Source organism: Dama dama, chromosome 23 (assembly GCF_033118175.1).
Source record: "Dama dama isolate Ldn47 chromosome 23, ASM3311817v1, whole genome shotgun sequence".
In the NCBI taxonomy this organism is placed as follows: Eukaryota; Metazoa; Chordata; class Mammalia; order Artiodactyla; family Cervidae; genus Dama; species Dama dama.
This window is the reverse complement of record NC_083703.1, coordinates 44,255,819-44,277,701: the sequence shown is the minus strand read 5'-3', so window position 1 is coordinate 44,277,701 and position 21,883 is coordinate 44,255,819. Positions and strand designations below refer to the sequence as shown.

General features: G+C 39.2%; 1 protein-coding gene across 1 annotated transcript; it reads right to left on the bottom strand.

Moving 5' to 3' along the window:
* Positions 1-4,375: 4,375 nt before the first annotated feature.
* Positions 4,376-20,525, bottom strand: LOC133044376 (prostaglandin F synthase 1-like). The gene is made up of 10 exons (XM_061125766.1): positions 20,452-20,525; positions 19,405-19,571; positions 16,394-16,561; positions 15,456-15,572; positions 14,512-14,589; positions 13,970-14,092; positions 11,181-11,290; positions 8,216-8,381; positions 6,599-6,681; positions 4,376-4,506 (listed from the first exon to the last, which is right to left on the bottom strand). Exons 2-10 carry the CDS (start codon positions 19,486-19,488, stop codon positions 4,464-4,466), a joined length of 972 nt encoding a protein of 323 aa, XP_060981749.1. The 5' UTR covers positions 19,489-19,571; positions 20,452-20,525; the 3' UTR covers positions 4,376-4,463.
* Between the last annotated feature and the right edge of the window lie 1,358 nt (positions 20,526-21,883).

Sequence of the window (21,883 nt, the reverse complement as noted above, 5' to 3'; positions counted from 1 at the left end):
GTTTTCTTCTAAGGGCTTCATACCTGTATCTTGCAAGTTTGGGTCTTAGACGCATTTTGAGGTTTCTATGTGTATGTGTGTCTGTGTGGTTTAAGGTAGAGAGGTCTAACTTTATTCTTTTGTAGATTGATGCGTAGTTTTATCAGCATTGTTTGTTGAAAAAACTGCACTTTTCCCATAAATGGTCTTAGACAACCTTGTCAAACAACATTAATTTGTGTTAATTTTTGTATTCTGTTCTATTTCACTGGTCTTTCTATCTGACTTTACCCCATTATTCATGTTATTTTGATGATAATAGCTTTGCTGTAAGTTATGAAATCTGTGATTGTGAGAAATCTAAATGTGCTCTCTTTTTATTTTTTCCTTTCCAAGACTTGCTGGGGGTATATATAAAGTTCTATCAAATGTATAGATCACTTTGGTTAGTATTGTCATTTTAATATTCATGAACGTGGTTAACTTGCTAATATTTGTGTCTTTATTTTCTTCAAACAAAATTTTGAAATGACACATTTCTTTTCTCTTTTGGTTATTTCTGAGTATTTTTGATAATATTTTCAATGAAGTTGGTCTTTAAATTTTCTTCCCAGACTGTTCATCCTTCATATATAGAATTGAAATGATTTTTCTGTGTTGACATTTTATCCTACACTTTTGCTGTAATTGTTCTTTAGCTCCAAGCAGTTTTTTTTTTTTTAAATTTTACCTTTATGGATTTCTACACACATGATTATGTCATCTCAGAACAGAGATAATTTTAGTTATTTTGAAGTATAGTATTTCTTTTTTGTTTGTCTTCTTATTTTAGTTGAAACTACCAATTCTATGTTGACTAGAAGAGGCACATGCAAGTAAAATTTCATATTATCAAGAAATACTTTTCAGAGTGAAGAAAGAGGACAAGAGGAAGTCAGGGAGGAAAGAGGAGTCTTGAACTATACACAAGCATTCTCTTGTGCCACACATAAACAATTACTTTTATTTCTCCTCAATCACGCCCTTGAAGAGACTCATCAGTGTACATAGAACAGCAAATATTTGCTCATCAAATGGTATGTTGGTTTGGATTTTTTTAAGAAATAAAATTTTGAGGCCAGTATTATTTGTCTCTAAGAGGTGGTCTCGTTTAGTGGTTTTCAGTGGTGTGAGTGGGCTGATACTGTGTTGGCAGTTGTTGAAGAAGAAAGTGGAATCAAGAGGTGAGGTTCCTTGTTAGGGGAGATGACTGCCTGCCTCTGAGATCAGAGAAACAGTCCCCAGATAAGGGAAAACCTATGATGCAGCAGATGGAGGTGGGCTGATTTGAACCACATCCACATTAGCTACTGTTGCTGCTCCAACAAATGACCAAAAACTTTGTGGCCTGAAACAATACGTTACATTTCTGGAGTTCAGAAATTCAACATCTTGTTCAATGGGCTAGCAGGTCTGCATGTCTTCTTGAGTTCTTAGGGGAAAACCTACTTGGTTGCCTTTTCCAGCTCCTAGAGAACTCCTTCATCCATTGCCTTGGGGACTATTTCACCATCTTCAAAGCCATCTGCATAGCCTCTTTGGCTTAGTTGGGTTAAAGCTCAACATTCAGAAAACTAAGATCATGGTATCCGGTCCCATCATTTCATGGCAAATAGATAGGGAAACAGTGTAAACAGTGTCAGACTTTTCTGGGAGGGCTCCAAAATCATTGCAGATGGTGACTGCAGCGATGCTATTAAAAGACACTTGCTCCTTGGAAGGAAAGTTGTGACCAAACTCAACAACATATTAAAAAGCAGAGACATAACTTTGCCAACAAAGGTCCATCTAGTTAAGGCTATGGTTTTTCCAGTAGTCATGTAAGGATGTGAAAGTTGGACTATAAAGAAAGCTGAGCGCCGAACAATTGATGCTTTTGAACTGTGGTGTTGGAGAAGATTCTTGAGAGTCCCTTGGACTGCAAGGAGATCCAACCAGTCCATCCTAAAGGAGATGAGTCCTGAGTGTTCATTGGAAGAACTGATGTTGAAGCTGAAACTCCAATCCTTTGGCCACCTGATGCAAAGAGCTGACTCATTTGAAAAGACCCTGATGCTGGGAAAGATTGATGGTGGGAGGAGAAGGTGTCGACAGAGGATGAGATTTTTCGATGGCATCACCAACTCAATGGTCATGAGTTCAGGTAAACTCTGGAAGTTGGTGATGGACAGGGAAGCCTGGTGTGCTGCAGTGTATGGGGTCGCAAAGAGTTGGACATGACTGAGGGCATGAACTGAACTGAACTGATAGCCTCTTTGAGTCTCTCATCTGAAGCTCCTATATTCCTACCTCCTCTCTGACTATAACCCTCCCAGGTCCCATGTATGAGAGATTCATGATGACACGAGGCTTACCCAGGTAATCCAGGAACATTCCAATTCCTTTATCTTAATTACTTTACGGATAATTTCTTTATCTATATAAGATAAAGATAATTAACTCTTTTTAAAAAATTTATTTATTTATTTTTATTAGTTGGAGGCTAATTACTTTACAATATTGTAGTGGGTTTTGTCATACATTGACATTAATCTTTATCTTAAAGTCCTTCTAACCTGTCAGTTCAGGTAGCTGTTCTGCTCAACACCTGTATTATTTTCCATTTCTCTGAGACTAAACTCCTTTCTAAAGCCTAATGACACAGGCCCCCTGGCCCCACTGGTCCTCTGGCCTTATCTTCAATTCCTATCTCTCCACCTCACTGAACTCCACCCACATCAGCTGACTTTCTGGCCCTTAAATGTTGCATAACACTCTTTCTTCCTGAACTTAGCATTTTCTGTTCCAGGGAAATGAAGGGAGCCAGTATCTCTGTTTCAAGGCTGTTTCTTGTACATCTTGTGGGATGAAGGGTAGTTGGTGCCTAACAGATGTACAGAAATGTGAGAGATTATGCAGAATTATCTCCAAGAAACACTTACCCATCTCTAACAGCTAAGTACTCCTGATTTCATTCATAGTCTCATCCTCCACTAGACTATCAACTAAAGACATTTCTTATTTTAATTATTGATATTTATTGATAAAACAATGTCCTACTAAAGAATGTTCAATAAAGTTTGCTGACTAAATAAATGACAAAACATGTAAGAACTAACTAAAATACTGAGCAAAAATAATATATATATATATGTATACATATGTCTGAATCATATTGCTGTACAGCAGAAATTAACACAACATTGTAAGTCAACTATACTTCAATAAATTTTTTTAAATAATAAATAACTTCTAATAGTTTTGGGGTTTTGTTTTTTAATATTTATTTGGCTGCACTGGGTCTTCATTGGGGCACACAGGATCTTCAGTTGCAGCTTGTGAGAGAGTTGAATTACAATGTTTTGTTAATTTCTGCTGTGCAGCAAAGCGATTCAGTTATACATACAAATATATATATATACTCTTTTTCATATTCTTTTCCTTTATATTTACCATAGAATATTGAATATGTAATAGCTCCCTATGTGATTATAATAGCTCCTACAACAGTAGAACAGTACAACAACTTTGTTGTTTATCCATTCTACATATACCAATTTGCATCCGCTCACCCCAAACTCCCAATCCAACCCTCTCATACCCCCTTCCCCCTTGGAAACCACCAGGTGATACTTGACAGCTTACAGAAATACTTATGTTAAGTAAAAAATAAGTATACAACCTGTATATTGAAGATGATTTCAAATTGTAAATAAGTAAACACACACATTTTTATAGGTAAGTCATGAAAGTATGAAATGAAATGTATTTATTTCATGACAAAAAATTTTAAGCATAAAAAGTTCTTCTCTACCCTTTGACTTCATCTCTCCCTCACTGTGAGTTGTGTGTCTGCATTATGCATGGACCAGACCTCCCCCATCAGTGGGAACACCTGCTCAACCATGAAAAGCAACTTTCTCCCAGCATCAGTAAGACAGCTCCTTAAAAGGTAAATTCCTTCTTGACCTTGTAAGGGCTCACATGATCCACCATAATGATGCTTAGATCTGGATTATGTATACTGTTAATAATGTGTTTTCATGCAGAGCCCTCTGTCTCAAAACCTTCCATACCTGTGCCTGACTTCTGGAGGACAGAACAGTTCTCAGAGCTTCCTGGGTTACAGTTCTCAAATTTGACTCAAATAAAATTTTCCATTTCTTTCTTAGGTCGACTGATGCATTTTTCCACACAGGAAAACACACCAAACTTATTAAATGGGTTAATCAGAGGTTATCTTTATTTTCTATCATTTCCCTTTTATTTTCCAAATATTTTGTTATCAGTAAAAATGAATATCCTTATTTGAAATCTTTATTATTTCACAAAATATTTTTTTTTAATAAAAGCAAGCTTTCAGAAGTTCAGACACTTCTTTTAAACACCTCCACCAAGTACAGAAATGCTCTTCACAGCCCTAGAAGCCAGAAATTCTAGTAGAATGCATGGTAGATATCTCATAGCTAATATTCTTCAGAATATGGGTACTCAGGGTGATCGATAACACTGGAAGAGAAAGAGGAGTACTAGTTTATTAAATCAGTCATGTTGTCATAGCAAGTATTACTCTGTGATGTGGTCATGATGGGCTAAAACTTGAAATCTATGAAACACGTCCCTCCTTCTCCCCCAGCAAGCACACATGCAGGTGTCTGCTCCATGTGCACACGGCACCTGCACATCCAGTCCCAACATTCACGTGTAATATTCACTCCACAGTGACAGGTAGTTTGACTCAGGTTACAATTTGTATGATAGCACAAGACCTATGGCTAACTGTGGAGGTCATTTCAGTCCTGGGTGTAACTTTTGACCCAAAATGATGAGAATAATCACAGTTAAAGAATTAGTTGCTCTTTTTCATACATCCATCAAAAAAAATATCAAGCATCACCCAAAAATACAGGGTGCGTCCATTAAAGAATTTCCAATTTATTGAAGAGATGCCAAGTACACCTAAATAATCATAACTACCAAATATGATTACTGCTTTCTTAATTTATAATTTATAAGAACACTTCTTATTCATTTGTTAGTATTACTGCCATTTTCTGTTTTTTCTCATGTTCTGATTTTTCTTTCTAAATTTGTCCTTTTCAGTTCAATTCATCAAAAAGTGTATTCTGAGCAAATCCATGTGCCAGGAGCTGTGCTGTTGACATAAAGTCACAAAGATAAATAAGTCTAGGCATTCAAGACTAATGAGGGAGAGCATAGATTTGTACTTAAAATATTTTGAGTACAGAAAAGTAGCTTTATACATTTTATTCATTTATCATGTGTTTTCTTAGAATTATGATATAGCTTTACAAACAAGAAGGGGAGTTTTGAGATCTTTCATTTGAAACTGTCTTCATTTTATCACTAATTTGTGTTCCCTTCTCTCTAAACTCCCTTGCAGCTTCTCTCTGATTAGTCTTCTATCTCTTCAATCCTGGCATCCTTCTGCAGTAATTAGCTGGAATTCTGCATTAGTAAATAAGTCAAAGTCCAGGAGGTGGAGGCTCCCCAGGGGATGGACCAGTGATGGACAAAGGCCACACTGGGCTGAGTCTTGACTCAGGAAACCAGAGACCTGGATGATCTTACCTGGGTGTGTCCTGCTAAGGACACAGCAGTCACTCACTAGAAGGTTAGTTAAGCTCATGCTCTATGGGTAATTTAGCTTTGTGAGATAACAAGGATGAGGACATGGGAGTTGTAATAGGGGTAAAAGCCCAGTGAAGAGATAAACATGACATAAATGGATGGTGTCTTGAAAAAGAAATGCCCTTTAGGGAGAAAACCCATCAGACACTAGAAGGAAGGGTGGAGACAGGTCCACTGTGAATTCTCAGCACTGATGCACGTTGCCCTTCATGGGCTCCCCTCCATAAAAACATTGACATGACATTTTACAACTGTGTTAGGATAAAAATGAATATGGGCTTCTCTGGTATCTCAGACTGTAGGGAATCTGCCTGCTATATGGGACACCAGGGTTCAATCCCTAGGTTGGGAAGATCCCCTGGAGGAGGGAATGGCAACCCACTCCAATATTCTTGCTTGGAGAATTCCATGAACAGAGGAACCTGGTGGGGCTACAGTCCAGGGGTCACAAAGGAGTCAGATACAACTGAACAGCTAACACTTTCATTTTCAATTTCAAACAGGAATATAATCCAGGACAGATTCATTATTACACAGTCACTATTAATCTGATCATTTCACTCAATTTTAAAAAGAATTAAGTATGAACATTTTTTCATAGAGCTTTAAAGTACTAGGCACTGTGCTCCATGTGTCTACTGGGTCCCTCAGCCCTGCGAGCTGGTACACCAGGCACAGCAATTAGGGGCACAAAGTATTGAATTCACCACGGTGTCAACTGTGGGGATTTTACTGATGGGCTGTCCTGGGCCCCAATTATATTTCTGTTAGTCAGAGACAGAGCCCTGGAGGGAACCTCTGGTCTGAGGCCTACAGGAAGCATCTGGTTTACTCTTACACTGGAAATTAGAACAGTCTTCCTAGAATTAAGCTTTTAAAAATCCTCGTTCCCCTGCTGATCTGCCTGTTACAGTAAATAGTGTATGTGAAACATCTGCAAGTCACTTACGATAGAAATTCATAATATCTCATATTTCCATTCATGCCATCGATTGCTTCCATGTCTTCTGGAGTCAGTTCAAAGTCAAACACCTGGAAGGAAAGAAGAATAACATCAACCTCTCCTCCAAGCACCCGGCCTCCCCCTGGGGACTGGAGGAGTTTCCACGGAGGAGACAAGAAGAGGGAACAGGGAAGCCGAGTCTGTCCTCAGCTTCCAGGTGAACAAGCCTGGGACCCTCTGCTGAGTTCTCACCTCTTCTTCCCACACCTTCTCCTTCTCTGTCCACCTCACAAACATTACAGTGCTTCAGCCTTTCTAAGTGAATCACTTGAGACAGAAAACAAACTAAACTCCTCTTTTTCCAAACACACAGCCTTTGGACACTCCAGACTGAGAATCTGCTCCCAGAAAAAGTGGTGAGTCATTTCTGAGCCCAGACGTGAAGATTTTTCCCCATTCACTGATGAGGGGGCATAGTGCTGTGCTGAAGCACGCTAACCTGTGAAGAATCGGTTAGTTGCCACAGATAAGCCAAATATATATGAAAATATACACAGAGAAGTGTTCAGGCTCCTCTGACAAGAGCCACATCCACCTGCTAAAGCAGAGCTGCTGAGTTGCTCTGCACTGAACTGCAAATGCACGAGAGAGCCCAGCCAAGAAGACTACAGCTAAGCTGAGTGCAGGCTGTTTGCCAAACCACACAATCAAGAGACAAACATAACTGATCTCTGCATTAAATCTTGAAATTGGGGAGAGTTTCCTGTACAGCTATGGCTAAGGGTACAACAATGGTCTCCTACACACAAATCAAAAGACAACTCAGCAAAATGGACAGTCTTGCATAGGAACTTTGCAACAGCAGAAACTCAAGGAGATTAAATGCGTGAAAGTGAAACATTAGTATTTAGGGAAATGCAAAACAATACCACAATGATTTGTTAAGTTCAGGATCACTGCTATAATTTGTATGGCCCCAAATTCACATGATGGGACCTCACCCCACTGAGATGGTGTTACAAATTGGAGCCTTTGAGGGTGATTAGGTCATGATGGTGGAGCCCTCAAGAATGAGATTTAAACGATATCATATTCATATAACAGACTTGGGAGAGCTCTGTTGCCCCCTCCACAATGTTAAGATACAAAGGAAAGCCTGTGACCTGGAGGAGGGCCCTCACCTGACCACACAGGCACTCTGACCTCAGACCTCCAGCTTTAGAACTGTGAGAAACAAATATCATTTTTTTCTAAGCCACCCGATCTTAAGTATTTTGTTAGAGTAGCCTAAATGGTCTGCTCTAATCAAATAATGTAATTTTGTCAATTGAGAATGAAGAAAATAAGATGTCATTTGTACAAGGTGACAGAATAAATTAGAGACACAGTGCTGGAACTAAAATCTCTATTTTCTGTCCAACCTGAACCCTCTCCAGCCGTGCCGCCTCTCCTGTTGCAACGGCAGGAGGAGAAAACCATCAGAAACACACACAAGGCATTCATGCACCGGGAAAAACAGGTAACTTGTCTAGACTCAAGGATAGTCCGAGAGCTGGACAAAGAATGACCCTCATGAAGGATATTCCTTAGGAGCCCTCTGCCCATAACCCCACTCATCATCACCTGTATGTTCTCTTTGATCCTCTTCTTATTGAAACTCTTGGCCAGAACCACAACCCCACGTTGTATCTGGTAGCGAAGGGCAACCAGAGCTGGGGTTTGCTTGTGCTTTTTGGCAATGGCACAAAGAACCGGGTCCTCCAAAAGATTAGGGTGGTTCGGGTTCACCCTGGAAGGAAATTCAAAAATGCTGAGGAGTTGAGACTGAATACTCAGTTTCTCAGGAGGCTTCTCAAATAGACAAAATAGGTCTACTCTAGACCAGTGCTTCTTAAAGGGTGGTCCAGGGACCAGAAGCACCAGTATCACCTGGGATCTTGTTAGAAATACAAATTCCATGGCTTAGCAGAAGACAAACTGAATCAGAACCTCAACTGTGTCATTTCCCAATCTGCATTTACAAAGTCTCCCAGTCATTTGGATGCATGCTTGAGCTGAGATCAGTACTGCCAAACTTGTGGATTTTTTCTTTTTTCTGTTTTACCTCTCAGTGGTTTTTTTTCTTTAACAATCATAGCTCTAAAATAAATACAAGGGCAATAAAATAAAAAGAGATGGAGCCAGGGAAAGGTTTTTGTTTTTAAATTTCACTTTTCTCAAGTGTTGATAAAAATTGAGTAGTCCAAAAATAAGAACGCTTTATTTCATCATTATTTGCATTGTGCAATACTCCTACAAATAAATTTTCACTAAAATGATTCAATTTGTTATTTTTTTCTATCATCATAGATCTGGGTTGTTGTTTAGTCGCTCAGTCATGTCTGACTATTTGTGACCCTGTGGACTGCAGCATGCCAGGCTTATCTGTCCTTCACCATATCCTGGAGCTTGTTCAAACTCATGTCCATTGAGTCAGTTATCCATCCCACCATCTTGTCCTCTGTCATCCCATTCTTCTCCTGCTTTCAATCTTTCCCAAATCAAGGTCTTTTCTAATGAGTTGGTTCTTTGCATCATGTGGCCAAAGTATTGGAGCTTCAGTCAACATCAGTCCTTCTAATGAATATTCAGGACTAATTTACTTTAGGATTGACTGGTTTGATCTCCTTGCAGTCCTTGGGAGGTACATTTCTTATCCTTATTTTAGATATAAGGTGAGAGAGACTTGGACACATTTATTACTAGCACTGTGTTCATTTGTTAAAAAATAAGTAAGTCATGACTTAAGTTTATCTCTTAAGTGTTCAATGCAGAGACACTTTCTTTAAAATCTACATACAACAAGACACATGAAATGTAAAAAAATCAATTTGACTTGTGATGGTAAGACAAAACAGAAGGATTATGTCCCATTTCTCTTCTCTTCCCTGTCAGTTAAAAGTTATCTGCAGAGCACTGTGTTCAGTTCAGTTCAGTTCAGTTACTCAGTCATGTTTGACTCTGCAACCCCTTGGACTGCGGCACGCTAGTCCTCTCTGTCCATCACCAACTCCCAGAGTTTACTCAAACTCATGTCTATTGAGTTGGTGATGCCATCCAACCATCTCATCTTCTGTCATCCCCTTTTCCTCCTGTCTTCAATCTTTCCCAGCATCAGGGGCTTTTCAAATGAGTTAGCTCTTCGCATCAGGTGGCCAAAGTAATGGAGTTTCAGCATCAGCATCAGTCCTTCCAATGAATATTCAGAACTGATTTCCTTTAGGATGGACTATTTTGATCTCCTTGCAGTCCAAGGGACCCTCAAGAGTCTTCTCCAACACCACAGTTCAAAAGCATCAATTCTTCGGCACTCAGCTTTATTTATAGTCCAACTTTCACATCTTTACATAACTACTGGAAAAACCAGAGCTTTGACTAGGTGGACCTTTGTTGGCAAAGTAATGTCTCTGCTTTTTAATATTCTGTCTAGGTATGTCATAACTTTTCTTCCAAGGAGCAAGGTTCTTTTAATTTCGTGGCTGCAGTAATCATCTGCAGTGATTTTGGAGCCCCTCCAAATAAAGACTTTAAGTGTTTTCATTGTTTCCCCATCTATTTGCCATGATGTGATTGGACTGGGTGCCATGATATTAGTTTTCTTAATGTTGAGTTTTAAGCCAGCTTTTTCACTCTCCTCTTTTACTTTCATCAAGAGGCTCTTTAGCTCTTCTTCACTTTCTGCCATAATGGTGGTGTCAAATGCATATCTGAGGTTATTGATATTTCTCCCAGAAATCTTGATTCCAGCTTGTGCTTCATCCAACCCAGCATTCTGCATGATGTTCTCAGCATATAAATTAAATAAGCAGGGTGACAATATACAGGTTTGATGTACTCCTTTACTGATTTGGAACCATTCTTTTGTTACATGTAAAGCTCTAACTGTTGCTTCTTGACCTGCCTACAGATTTCTCAGTAGGCAGCTCATGTGGTCTGGTATTCCTGTCTCTTTAAGAATTTTCCACAGTGTTGTGATCCATACAGTCAAAGGCTTTGGTATAGTCAATAAAGCAGAAGTAGATGTTTTTCTGGAACTCTCTTGCTTTTTCAATGACCAATGGATGTTGTCAATTTGATCTCTGGTTCCTCTGCCTTTTCTAAATCCAGCTTGAATATCTGGAAGTTCATGTACTGTTTAAGCCTAGCTTGGAGAATTTTGAACATTACTTTGCTAGCATGTGTGATGAGTGCAATTGTGTGGTAATTTGAGCATTCTTTTGCATTGCCTTTCTTTGGGATTGGAATGAAAACTGACCTTTTCCAGTCTTGTGGAACCCCATGAACAGTATGAAAAAAGCACTGTGTACATTATTATAAAAAATTTCATCAAAATTTGAGTTTTATGGACTTCCCTGTTTGTCCAATGGTTAAGACCATCTTCCAGTCCAGGAGTTGGGGGTTTGATCCCTGGTCAGGGAACTAAGATCCCACATGCTTTAAAGCCCCAAAACCAAAGCAGAAAACAGAAACAGTATTGTAACAAATTCAGTAAAAACTTTAAAAATTGAGTTTCAGAGTAACTTCCTGTGGCCTTCAGTAATGTTCATACCATTGTGATAACCGTTGGGCTCCCAGAGCACCATAGGCAACTAGGACAATATCGTGTGACTTGCAGAACTCCAGCAGTTTGCTCTGGTTGAGATAAGGGTGACATTCCACCTGTAGAATGCCAACAGACAAGAGTGTCAAGTTATATGAAAAGGTAATATGCCAGAGGAAGCTTAAAAGCAAAAATTACATATGCTAAAGAAAAATAACTGTGCAAATCAAGTTACAACTGGAAACGTCAACCTCAAGTAATGATTTTTTTAAAAAAACAAATTTTATCTCTGTTCCCTGAAAAGAAATTAAAAAAATAATAATAATTCCTGAGAACAAGCAACTCTAGGAAGCAGATCTTGGTTACTAAATACCACTGAACCCCACCAAGACATATGCCTAATTCCAGACTGGAGACAGAAAAAGAGCTGTTAGAATCTTGGGACTATAGGATTTAATGTGATGGGAGGGGATCTAGTGTGATGGGAGGGGGAGGTCCCACTGGTGGCATTTGGGTAAACTTGAGCATCAAAAAGAATCATGAGTGAAAACAAATGTAGCACACAGAGTCAATAAAAATCCCTGAGGCTCTAATGATGAGAGTGGGAGAAAGAACAAAACTATTTTCCTCCATGGATGGTATTACAATAAATCCTTTCTCAGAAAGTGACAGTTAATGGGAAGGAGTTAAGTTTTTACCCTGTCTTACAGGAATAAGTGCATTTTATGTTGATTTAATGAGGGAATTTTGTCTTTACAGTAAAATGTCAGGTCAGGAGATTAAAAATATTGCTTAAAATTGAAAATATTGAAAAACATCCCAATGAAATAACTAATGCAGGTGGAAGTCATTGAAGGATTCTCAACCGTTTTGTGAAAATTTGGGGGAAATCAAAATTCCCCTGGTCCAAGTTATTATCCGACAGATGACTCAATAATTTCAACAGGAAAATACACACTTCCAAACAAAAAAAATCTAGCTACCAGTAGCTTTACCAGGAGAAAAAAATATCACTACTCACAAAAGGACAATTTGTCATCACATGCTTCCTACTCAGGTGTATGTGAGAGGCACAGCACTCAAAGGACACCCATGGCTGATTCATGTAAATGTATGGCAAAAACCACCGCAATATTGTAAAGTAATTAGCCTCCAATTAAAATAAATCTTAAAAAAGTAAAGATTTATGGAGAAAGTCCATGCCCATCAGAACAAGGGGGAAAAAAAGGACATTTTCTTGTCAAAGGTTTAACCTTACTGTAGTAAGAAGTTCAGATTTAACTACTAATTTACATAAACTAGAAACAAACAAGTTAATTAATGTCACAAAGTAATGATGATAAATACAGTGTGTTGTTGAGAACTTGTCTCACTATCTTCATGACATAATGATTGAGTGACCATTCTAGGTTAAAAACCATGAAAAATATGACTCAAAGTGACATGTGAACCACATCAGGTCCAGATCATCAAAACATAATATATATATATTTATTATATAAATGCATAGAATTAAATATATATATTTATATACACACACACACACTGTTGTATCTTTAGCTGTTCTAATATCTGAAATTTTTCACAATGAAAATATGGAAGTAAAACTGATACCAGAATGACATTAAGTTATATAACTAAAAAAAACTTTTATAAAAAACTCTTAACTTTTATAACTAAAAAAAATATATACATATATTTCTTGAATTGTGTAAACTGCACTTTCAATATAACATTCTTTTTCCTTGACTCCAAACTGTAAATTAAAGACATTATGTTGCATACAAAATAAGACCATTGCAGAAGGGTGAAGATTACATGACACATGTATCACATCTCAGTTATATGGCATATCTTGATCTGTCAAACTTAGGATTAAACAGCAGAGAGATGGTCGCCAGGGGCGGGGATGAGTGGGGAATCCAGAATCGATAAGCATGATGTGAAGTCTCAATTATACAAGATGAATGAATTTTAGATCTGCTTCCAACACTGTCCCTATAATAAACAACACTGTATTATATTATATGGATAGTTAAAAACTTGCTATGAGGTTAGGTCTCATGGTCTTCTTTTACCACAGTAAGGTAAAAAATAGAACCAAAAAAGTACGAGTACAAAAACAGAAATAGAAAAATGAGTTTATCAGTTAATTTTGTGATGGACATTGATGGGAGAACCAGTCCAAGCTTGAGTAAATCACAAGGTGTGCTCTATGATTAAGTATCCCTGAATGTATATTTCATCAGTGGCTAGTATCACCATCATCCTTTAACTTCATTCATCAAACTTGATGAGCTTTCATAGCCTCCAGCAAACTTTGCTGAAGACCCATAAATGAAGAGAAATCAAGACAAAGGATTCAAGCATTCAAACTCCACACAAACTCTTAACACCCATCTCAGCTGATTTTTCTCTTTGTTTACTTCCTGTTCCATGTTACCTTAATGTACATAGTTCCCTCCGAGACACTTTCACATCTGATTTCTGGTCATGCTTTAAGCTCAGGGGAAAACCCCTTCCTCTAAGTTCTGGGTGTTGAGTCTAACTCCCTTTCACTTTCCTCAGTTCCTACCCACAATTTAGCAGGAAGCCCTCCCCGCCTTCTCCACCCAGACTTTATCAGTCAGAGATACTGTTATGGATTCTATTCACACTGTCCAGACAGAGGCTCTGCTCTCTAGAATCCTCTGTCCACAAAGGTCAGATGAACAGGAGGGAAGGACAGACAGACATCTGGCTCCAGTGCAAGAAGGAGGTTCTGAAGAGCAGGAGGGAGAGGAGTCAAGGCTGTTCACCTGGTTGCAGACGGGCTTGTACTTGAGCCCCGGCTTGTTCAGGATCTTCTCCAGTTGCTTGTGGTTGAAGTTGGACACCCCGATGGACTTGGTCAGCCCTGCGTCCTTACACTTCTCCAGGGCCTGGGAGGGAGGGGTGGTGAACAGTCATGAACAGTCACTTGGAATGGGCAATAAAACAAGATTAATGGCTGAAAAAAAAATTGTTCAAAAAGTGTCTCTTGTCAAAAATTAGCATTGTTTAAAAGGAAGAAAAAAGTGGAAGAAGTTCATGACCCAAGAAGAATTACAGTTAGAAAAACCCTGCAAAAGACATAATACATGGAAAGAAATAGATGCCTATGCTACCATTCCAAATTCTCCTCCACTGTTCTCTGTGAACATTTCAGCAATAGTTTCCTCTCCACAACCCTAGCATCCCAGCCCTTAGATTCATGAACCGCTGGATCTGATGGTCCGCAGCCCATTCTCACAAGTGGAAGAAATGAAGACAGTTCCCTCTCTCCTGGCTCCTCCCCTGGTTCTCTCCTCCTTGGACTCACTTCCCACGTGTGACAGAGATCCACTGAGTCAAGCATCAGTTTTCCATCTTCATCAGTTGGCAAAATTTGTTCCCCTGGCTGGAATAGAAGCAGTCATTCTAGAGATGTTACAAAACAGTTTCCCCACACTTAGCCAGACAGCCAGGCATGTCTAGGACCTGGGCATCAAACCTCTTTGAGGTAGGTTTACAACACTCTAGATACTAATATTTGCAAACTGCTTTACAAATGGAGTTTTGAGCAATGTGTTTAGAAGGCAATTTTCCACTAATCTCTTTCACTTGCATTTTGATGAATACAATTTTCCTACATTCTAATGGGGACTGTCAATGATTTATTTCAATTTTTTTTCTGCCTCTTTTACTTTCCTCTTGCAAAATACCTCTATTGTGCTGGGAGTGACTGTAAGTTATGCCTTACTTCTGGCATTAAAATTGCAAACTTGATCTGGGCTAAATATCAGACTTCCTTTTCCCTTTGAGCATCAGGTGCCCTAGGGCAGGCATATGAACCAGCAAGGCTCTCCTTAGGTTGATATGAAATGTGGAAGATCCAGACATGCTCTCAAATGTTCATGACCATGAGCTTTGAGGCCCCAAGGCCATATTTGCCACCAATAGAAAATCTTCAGTGAAAATAAAGTAAACCAAGAGTAATGTCATGATAAGAAATAAAAAAATGGAGCCATTTCTAAAAGTCCTGCAACTCAACTTTCCTCTGTAGAGTACATCCTACACTGTACTATGAAAAATACTTAAGTACTATGAAAAATCTTAAGTAGTTAAGTACCATGAAAAAAATGTACTATGAAAAATCTTAAGTACTCAAGTAGTGAAGTATTATGAAAAAAAGTACTATGAAAAATCTTAAGCCAACCATCCATGGAAGCTGACAGACATTGTGACACATGAAATAAGATAGAGGTGATCACACAAATTGCCAACCTTCAGAGCCACTGGAGTATGAATAAGATAGAGATCAACATAGTCCAGCTGAAGGCTTTTCAGTGACTTTTCCAAGGCTGATTGGACCAACTCCGGTTGAAGGGATGTGGTCCAAAGCTGCAGAGATTAAATAATAGGTGTTACGTTAAATGAAGGCAGTAGGTAATTTTGTTTGTCTTGTTTCATTTAATGATTAAACATTTTTATTGGTTAGACATGGATGACCACTGGGAAAAATGCTCCTTTTTTTCTAGAGTTCCATTTTTTATCTAACCCACCCATGCAAACTTTATTATTTGACTGAACATATCATCAGTATATAATTCATAATAGAATGAAATTAATAAAGATAAATAACATTATAAAATAATTACCATGCTTATCATCTGAATTGTGTTTGATAGAGCGTAAAAGCACAAACTTAGTCTAATTCAATCAATCAGTCCTCTCAGAATTAATTAGCATTTTGTTTACACAACTGTAGGAAAAAAAGTATTTTGAGCGTATTAACATGAGAAGAACATAATTCAAGACACTTTGGCTAGATCTTGTGTAATATACAAAGTGCCTCTCCTAATGTTCTCTCTTACTCTTGGAGTTGAGAACTGAAATTCAGAATGTGAAGAAATTTGAGAAACTCACACAGATGATAAGGAAAGCTATAATCTATTCACACTTCTGTATGAATCCTTAGACCATAGTAAATCACACTTGTCTGATCTAGGCTCAGAGAAGGAAAGTGACTTTAAAATTTGAACATGGCAGTGAAGAGAGTTGCTGTCATTTTCTATTTTTGGCCAGGGGAGGAGGAAATAAATATGTGTGGAAAGAAAGCTGTATCAATAAACAACATTCACCTAATTACTGATCTTATTACATAATTATCACCTGCATACAACTAGTTGTGCACATGTGCACACACACAACACACAAAGCACCTTTGAAGTGTAGAATATGTCTTCTCTCTTCACAGTGCCATCGGCAATCTTGCTTCGAATGGCCTGGCCAACATACTCTTCATTTTTGTACGCATAAGCACAGTCAATGTGGCGGAACCCAACCTCTATAGCGAATTTGGTAACCTCCAGAGCTTCTCTCTTAGGAACCTACATAAGCAACAAAGGTAGGAATTGAACATCCACATGATTAAGAAATTGCTGAGCCACAAGATTTGATCTTCCCAAGAGTCAACTTTTCTTTGTGCTTCTGGTTCATTCTGCATGTGTGGTGATGAATCCATGACAGTTTTCCTGAATGTTCCTGGTCACTGATTAAATGGATGACCAGGAACCCTTCAATCCCAGGGGTTCAGTGGTTGATCGCAGGTATCAGACGACCCCAGGAAAAACTCCAGATTCAATGATTTTCTGGAAAAAAGTGTAAGACTTAGCATAAAGTTGTAGTCATGGATACAATTTATATAGTGAGATGCTTGAAGCAAAATCCACAAAGGTATAAAGTACCTGGTAAAAGCATAAAGAAAGGAGTACGTCAAGGCTGTATATTGTCACCCTGCTTATATAACATATGCGCAGTACATCATGCAAAATGCTGGCCTGAGTGAAGCACAAGCTAGAATCAAGATTGCCTGGAGAAATATCAGTAACTTCAGACATGCAGATGATACCACCCTTATGGCAGAAATTAATGGGACTAAAGAGCCTCTTCATGAAAGTGAAAGAGGAGAATGAAAAAGCTGGCTTAAAACTCAACATTCAAAAAACTAAGATAATGGCATCTGATCCCATCACTGCATGGCAAATAGATGGAGAAACAATGGAAACAGTGACAGACTTTATTTTCTTGGGCTTCAAAATCACTGCAGATGGTGATTGCAGCCATGAAATTAAAAAATGCTTGCTTCTTGGAAGAAGAAGCCAACCTAAGTAGCATAAAAAAAAGCAGAGATATTACTTTGCTAGCAAAGGTCTGTCTAATCAAAGTTCCGGTTTTTCCGGTAGTCATGTATGGATGTGAGATTTGGACTATAAATAAAGCTGAGTGCCAAAGAATTGATGCTTTTGAACTGTGGTATTGGAGAAGACTCTTGAGACCCTTGGACTGCAAGGAGATCAAACCAGTCCATCCTAAAGAAAATCAGTTCTGAATATTCATCGGAAGGACTGATGTTGAAGCTGAAACTCCAATATTTTGGCCACATGATGTGAAGAACCGACTCATTGGAAAAGCCCCTGATGCTGGGAAAGATTCAAGGTAGGAGGAAAAGGGGACAACAGAGGATGAGATGGTTGGATGGCATCACTGACTTGATGGACTTGAGTTTGAGCAAGCTCCAGGAGTTGGTGATGGAAAGGGAAGCCTGGCAAGCTGCAGTTCATGGGGTTGCAAATAGTTGGACACTACTGAGCGACTGAACTGAGCTGAAAAGCATCAAGAGACCAGGTGAAAGCTTCTGGGACCTCTGCCTACCAGTGAAGCCACATAGAATACACCAATTAAAAATCTGTATCTATTCAAGTTGTACAAAGCGATGTTCTCATGTAAGTATCCATTGTTAATGATTAACACAATCATGCTAATAACAGATCTGTCACCTCACATGGATAACTTTTGGCTGTGGGGAGAATACTTAATATCAGGTCTCTTAGCAAATCTCATGAATAGAATCCATTTCTTAAACTATATTTACCATGCTCTACATTACATCTCACAACTTATAACTGGAGGTCTGTATCGTTGACCATTATCTTGCCATTTTCCCCAGCATGTACTCAGTTTCTGGTCACCATTCCTCTACCCTCTGCTTCTGAGTTTCACTTGTTTAGATTCCACAAACAAAGAGATCAGGCAGTATTTGTCTTCCTACTTCTGGCTTACTTCACTTAGTTTAATATTCTCCAGGTTCCTCCATGTTGTTGCAAAAGGCAAAAAGGATAACTTCTTTTATAAAGGCTGAATAATATTCCATTTGTTTTTATGTGACTTAGAATCTTTCCTTTTTCAAGGAGATAGATCCTTGGTCTAATGGCCCTCTTTTGGCTCTAGTACCGGTTTTCCTTAAATGCAGGGACACTCAGGGGTGTATTGAGTAATGAAATGGTGAGCTTCAATAATAGCCTGAACCTTTCCCTACCCTCACTCCACATTGCTCTACAAAGTAAACAAGCACTGTCTTCTATCTCCAAAGTATTTCTGAATATTTCCTTCTGTTTGTAGATGAAAACAGCAGGATTTAAAGTTTAAGGACCAGTTCCTTGTCACAACCACATACTCTTAAGGACAAGATGAACAGCCAATTTTCTGGCTTCCAGTCTAGAGTCTTGTCCACTAGGCCCTCTTATGCAGAAGGACTGAAGAGTATAGTAAGAATAAAATACAAATGCTACTATTGAAACCTTGCCTGAAAGAATGTAGCTTATCACCTCTAATGAAGCTATACTTTCCATTAGAAGAAGTTTCCAAGCAGAAACAGAAGTACAGGGCAAAACACTGGAGTGTTTCTTGCCTGGCACTGAACAGGTATCTCACAGTAGAAAAGCATTGTCTCCAATTAGTTTTTAGTCACCTCATCTTCAGGACCTTCCACCTGAAATACTTCTCTGGATCATGTGTTTTGGAAGAAAGAAAATGTTCTGGAATTAATGAAACATACAGAGAAACCCCACCATTACAATGCTCCTCAAAGCAAAGCAGCTGACAGTCAGTGTTCTTGACAGCCGAGTCTCACCTCTTCTGCCAAGCTGGGAAAGAGACTGAAACTGGAGGGGAACCCAGAGAAATCTGCAGGTGAGCACAGCCTCAGACTGTGATGCGGAGTGGAGACTGGATGCTCTCTCCCGTTTCACAGGGCATGGTTCTAGCCTGGTTAGTGGAGCCACGCGATCCTCCCAGAGTCACACAGGAGTTCAGTGGTTGACAACCCAAGTCCCCTTCCTCTCATGTCACATCCACTACAATTTATATCTCAACCCTAAACCACTACTCTTACCTCCTTAGGTGCATAGGTTCCAAATCCCAGGATAGGAATGAAGTGGCCATCACTAAGCTTCACTCTCTGACATTGGGTTTCCATTGCCTGTTGCTCCTCTGAGTAAGCAGACTGGTTTTTTTCTTCTGCCTTCACAGGTTATAAATAATAGGAAGGTAACGCCCGAGCTGCACTGTCCAATGTTAGCAGATACATTGTAGGAGGAGCATGATTAAATCAGTTCCCATGGAGTGAGAAGAGAATTAAAGCCAGTTAACTTGCTTGGGCTTTTTTATCAGTATAATCTTAAGATACATTTCGATGAGGTTGGCTGAACAAGCATTAACTGTATATTAGACTAGAAACTTCCACATAGCAATCTTTTTTCATTTTTCTAATTATGAAGCTGAATCTTACAGTACAAATACACACAGAGAGTCACACAATTTAAAGGAATGATTAATAAACATTTAAAAAAATCTTATCCCTTCATAAGGAATGAAAACTTCAAATGAAAATAAATTTGTCTTTTATTTTTCCCACCAGCAAAATTATTTTGCTTTACAGACCTGACGGTTGTGAAATCCTGAAAAGGACACCAAAACCACACATTCTGGCCAGTTTTGAGATACCATGTGCAGTGTGCAAACAGACTCTTAGAGGGTTTATACTTTGAACTTAGTTATATAACTTTTAGAAAGCTATCATAGTGTAAATTATACACATTTTATATACTTTGTTATTTTGCTCAACCTTACCCATGAAAGAAAAACTTGTAAGCAAGTTAAATTGTAACAACTTTGGAATGAGTAAGGGAAATTGTGGGGCACTGATATCGTGAAATGTTGTGAAACCAAATAAAATTTAACAGAGTGACGTGAGCAAAATGGTGGGCTAGGATGTATTGAATTCTCCCTTAGAAACATAAGAAAACAATCAGAACCCAGATGAAAAATGTCATATGAGCGCTAGAGAACAGTCAAACAAAATCTATGGCAACAAAGTGAACACATAATTATGAAAAATCCAGAAGAGGATGAAAGGACATTTCGCAGTGGTTTTACTCACCTGTACCCTCCTCCTGCCTGGGGCAGTGCAATCTTGATCTTTAAAGAGCAGCGGCTCCGCTCCCTCAAACCAGAGTGATCACAGAAAACCTTAACGCGATGTTCCAACCTACTTGGGGACAGCCGGAAGATGAATGTTTGCTTTACCTAAACAAGCTTAAACTGAAGAGCAGCTGTCATGTCTCATTACAGCTGCAGGGGGACTATACATATGTGGGACCAGGGACAAAGGATTAAGGGTGGAGACCTAGACTAGACTATGTAAAACCCTGAGTAGAACTGACCTGTGGATTTGGGGGACATAGGGCATTCAAAAACAGCCATACATTCATGGGAATAAAACAGCCACCCATGGGCCAGGCAAGATGTTGACTCAGAAATAAACTGAGCAGCCCTTAGCTTTCCTTTGGACTGATCCCAGGCAAGGAGACTGCCAAGTTAACTAGCGAAGTCCAGTCATGAAGTGGAGGAAATCAACCAAGAGTGAGTAGTTGCCTGTTGTTTCAGTACCCAATGATGAATGCACACACACACACACGAACACACACACACACACACAACAGAAAGAAAAGAAGGAAGGAAGGAGAAAGAAAGAAAAAAAGAAAAAGGAAACCATGGTCCAGGAAAGGAAGATAATAAATCTGCACTGACTCTTCCTGAACAGTCACAAGAGCCACAGTTAGCGAACAGTGAGTGTCATAAGCTGTCCTGAGGAGGAGCTCCAGGTGGGCAAAAAGACGCTGAGTTCAGCTCCCCCAGAAGCACATCAGGGTCACATTTCCTGAAAACACATGACACCAACAGGAAGCCTCATCCACTCCAAGGCTGTACAGAACTGTCCTCACAGAGCTGGGTGGGAAGGTAAGAGAAGCCATCAGGTAAGGACTGAGCCCCCAGGAGGGCCCCAGATGAAATGGGGGGACAGGGGCTCAGAGGTCCTCCCTGGAGAGACCCATGCACACCATGCACTGGGCACTGCAGCCCTGGGATGACCCCAGGAGTTCATGACCCCATAGCTGCAGTGAACCCAGGGGGACCCAAAGGAGATGTGCAAGAACCTCAACTCCAAACCCTAGATGGCTGAAGATTAGTTCAAGGATTAGTTCAAGGCATAAATCCAAACACTATAGAAAACATTCTGAGTTTAAGAGAGAAGAGGTGGTATTCAAGATAAACTCAATTATAGTGATTAAATATTAAAAAAAATCTCAATGTTGTATCAATAGGGAGGCATAACCAGGAATAATATTATGGAAATAGTAAACAAAAACGACTAAGGGATACCATGCAATGTCTGTCAGTTGAGCAAAGACAATGTGTGGTAAAGTGTCGACAGAAAATGTTATTCTATTCAGATTTATCACAAATATGATTTGCAATGACTTTTTTTTCCATCCTGTGGTTTGTCTTTCCCCTCTCTGGTAATTTGTCTC

Excerpts from the sequence above, each read along its gene's own strand:
- LOC133044376 (XM_061125766.1), bottom strand. The coding sequence starts at position 19,488 with ATGGAAACCCAATGTCAGAGAGTGAAGCTTAGTGATGGCCACTTCATT. Across the intron at positions 16,562-19,404 it reads GAACCTATGCACCTAAGGAG|GTTCCTAAGAGAGAAGCTCT; the intron begins GTAAGAGTAGTG and ends TTGCTTATGTAG. Across the intron at positions 4,507-6,598 it reads AGATATTATGAATTTCTATC|TGTTATCGATCACCCTGAGT; the intron begins GTAAGTGACTTG and ends TTTCTCTTCCAG.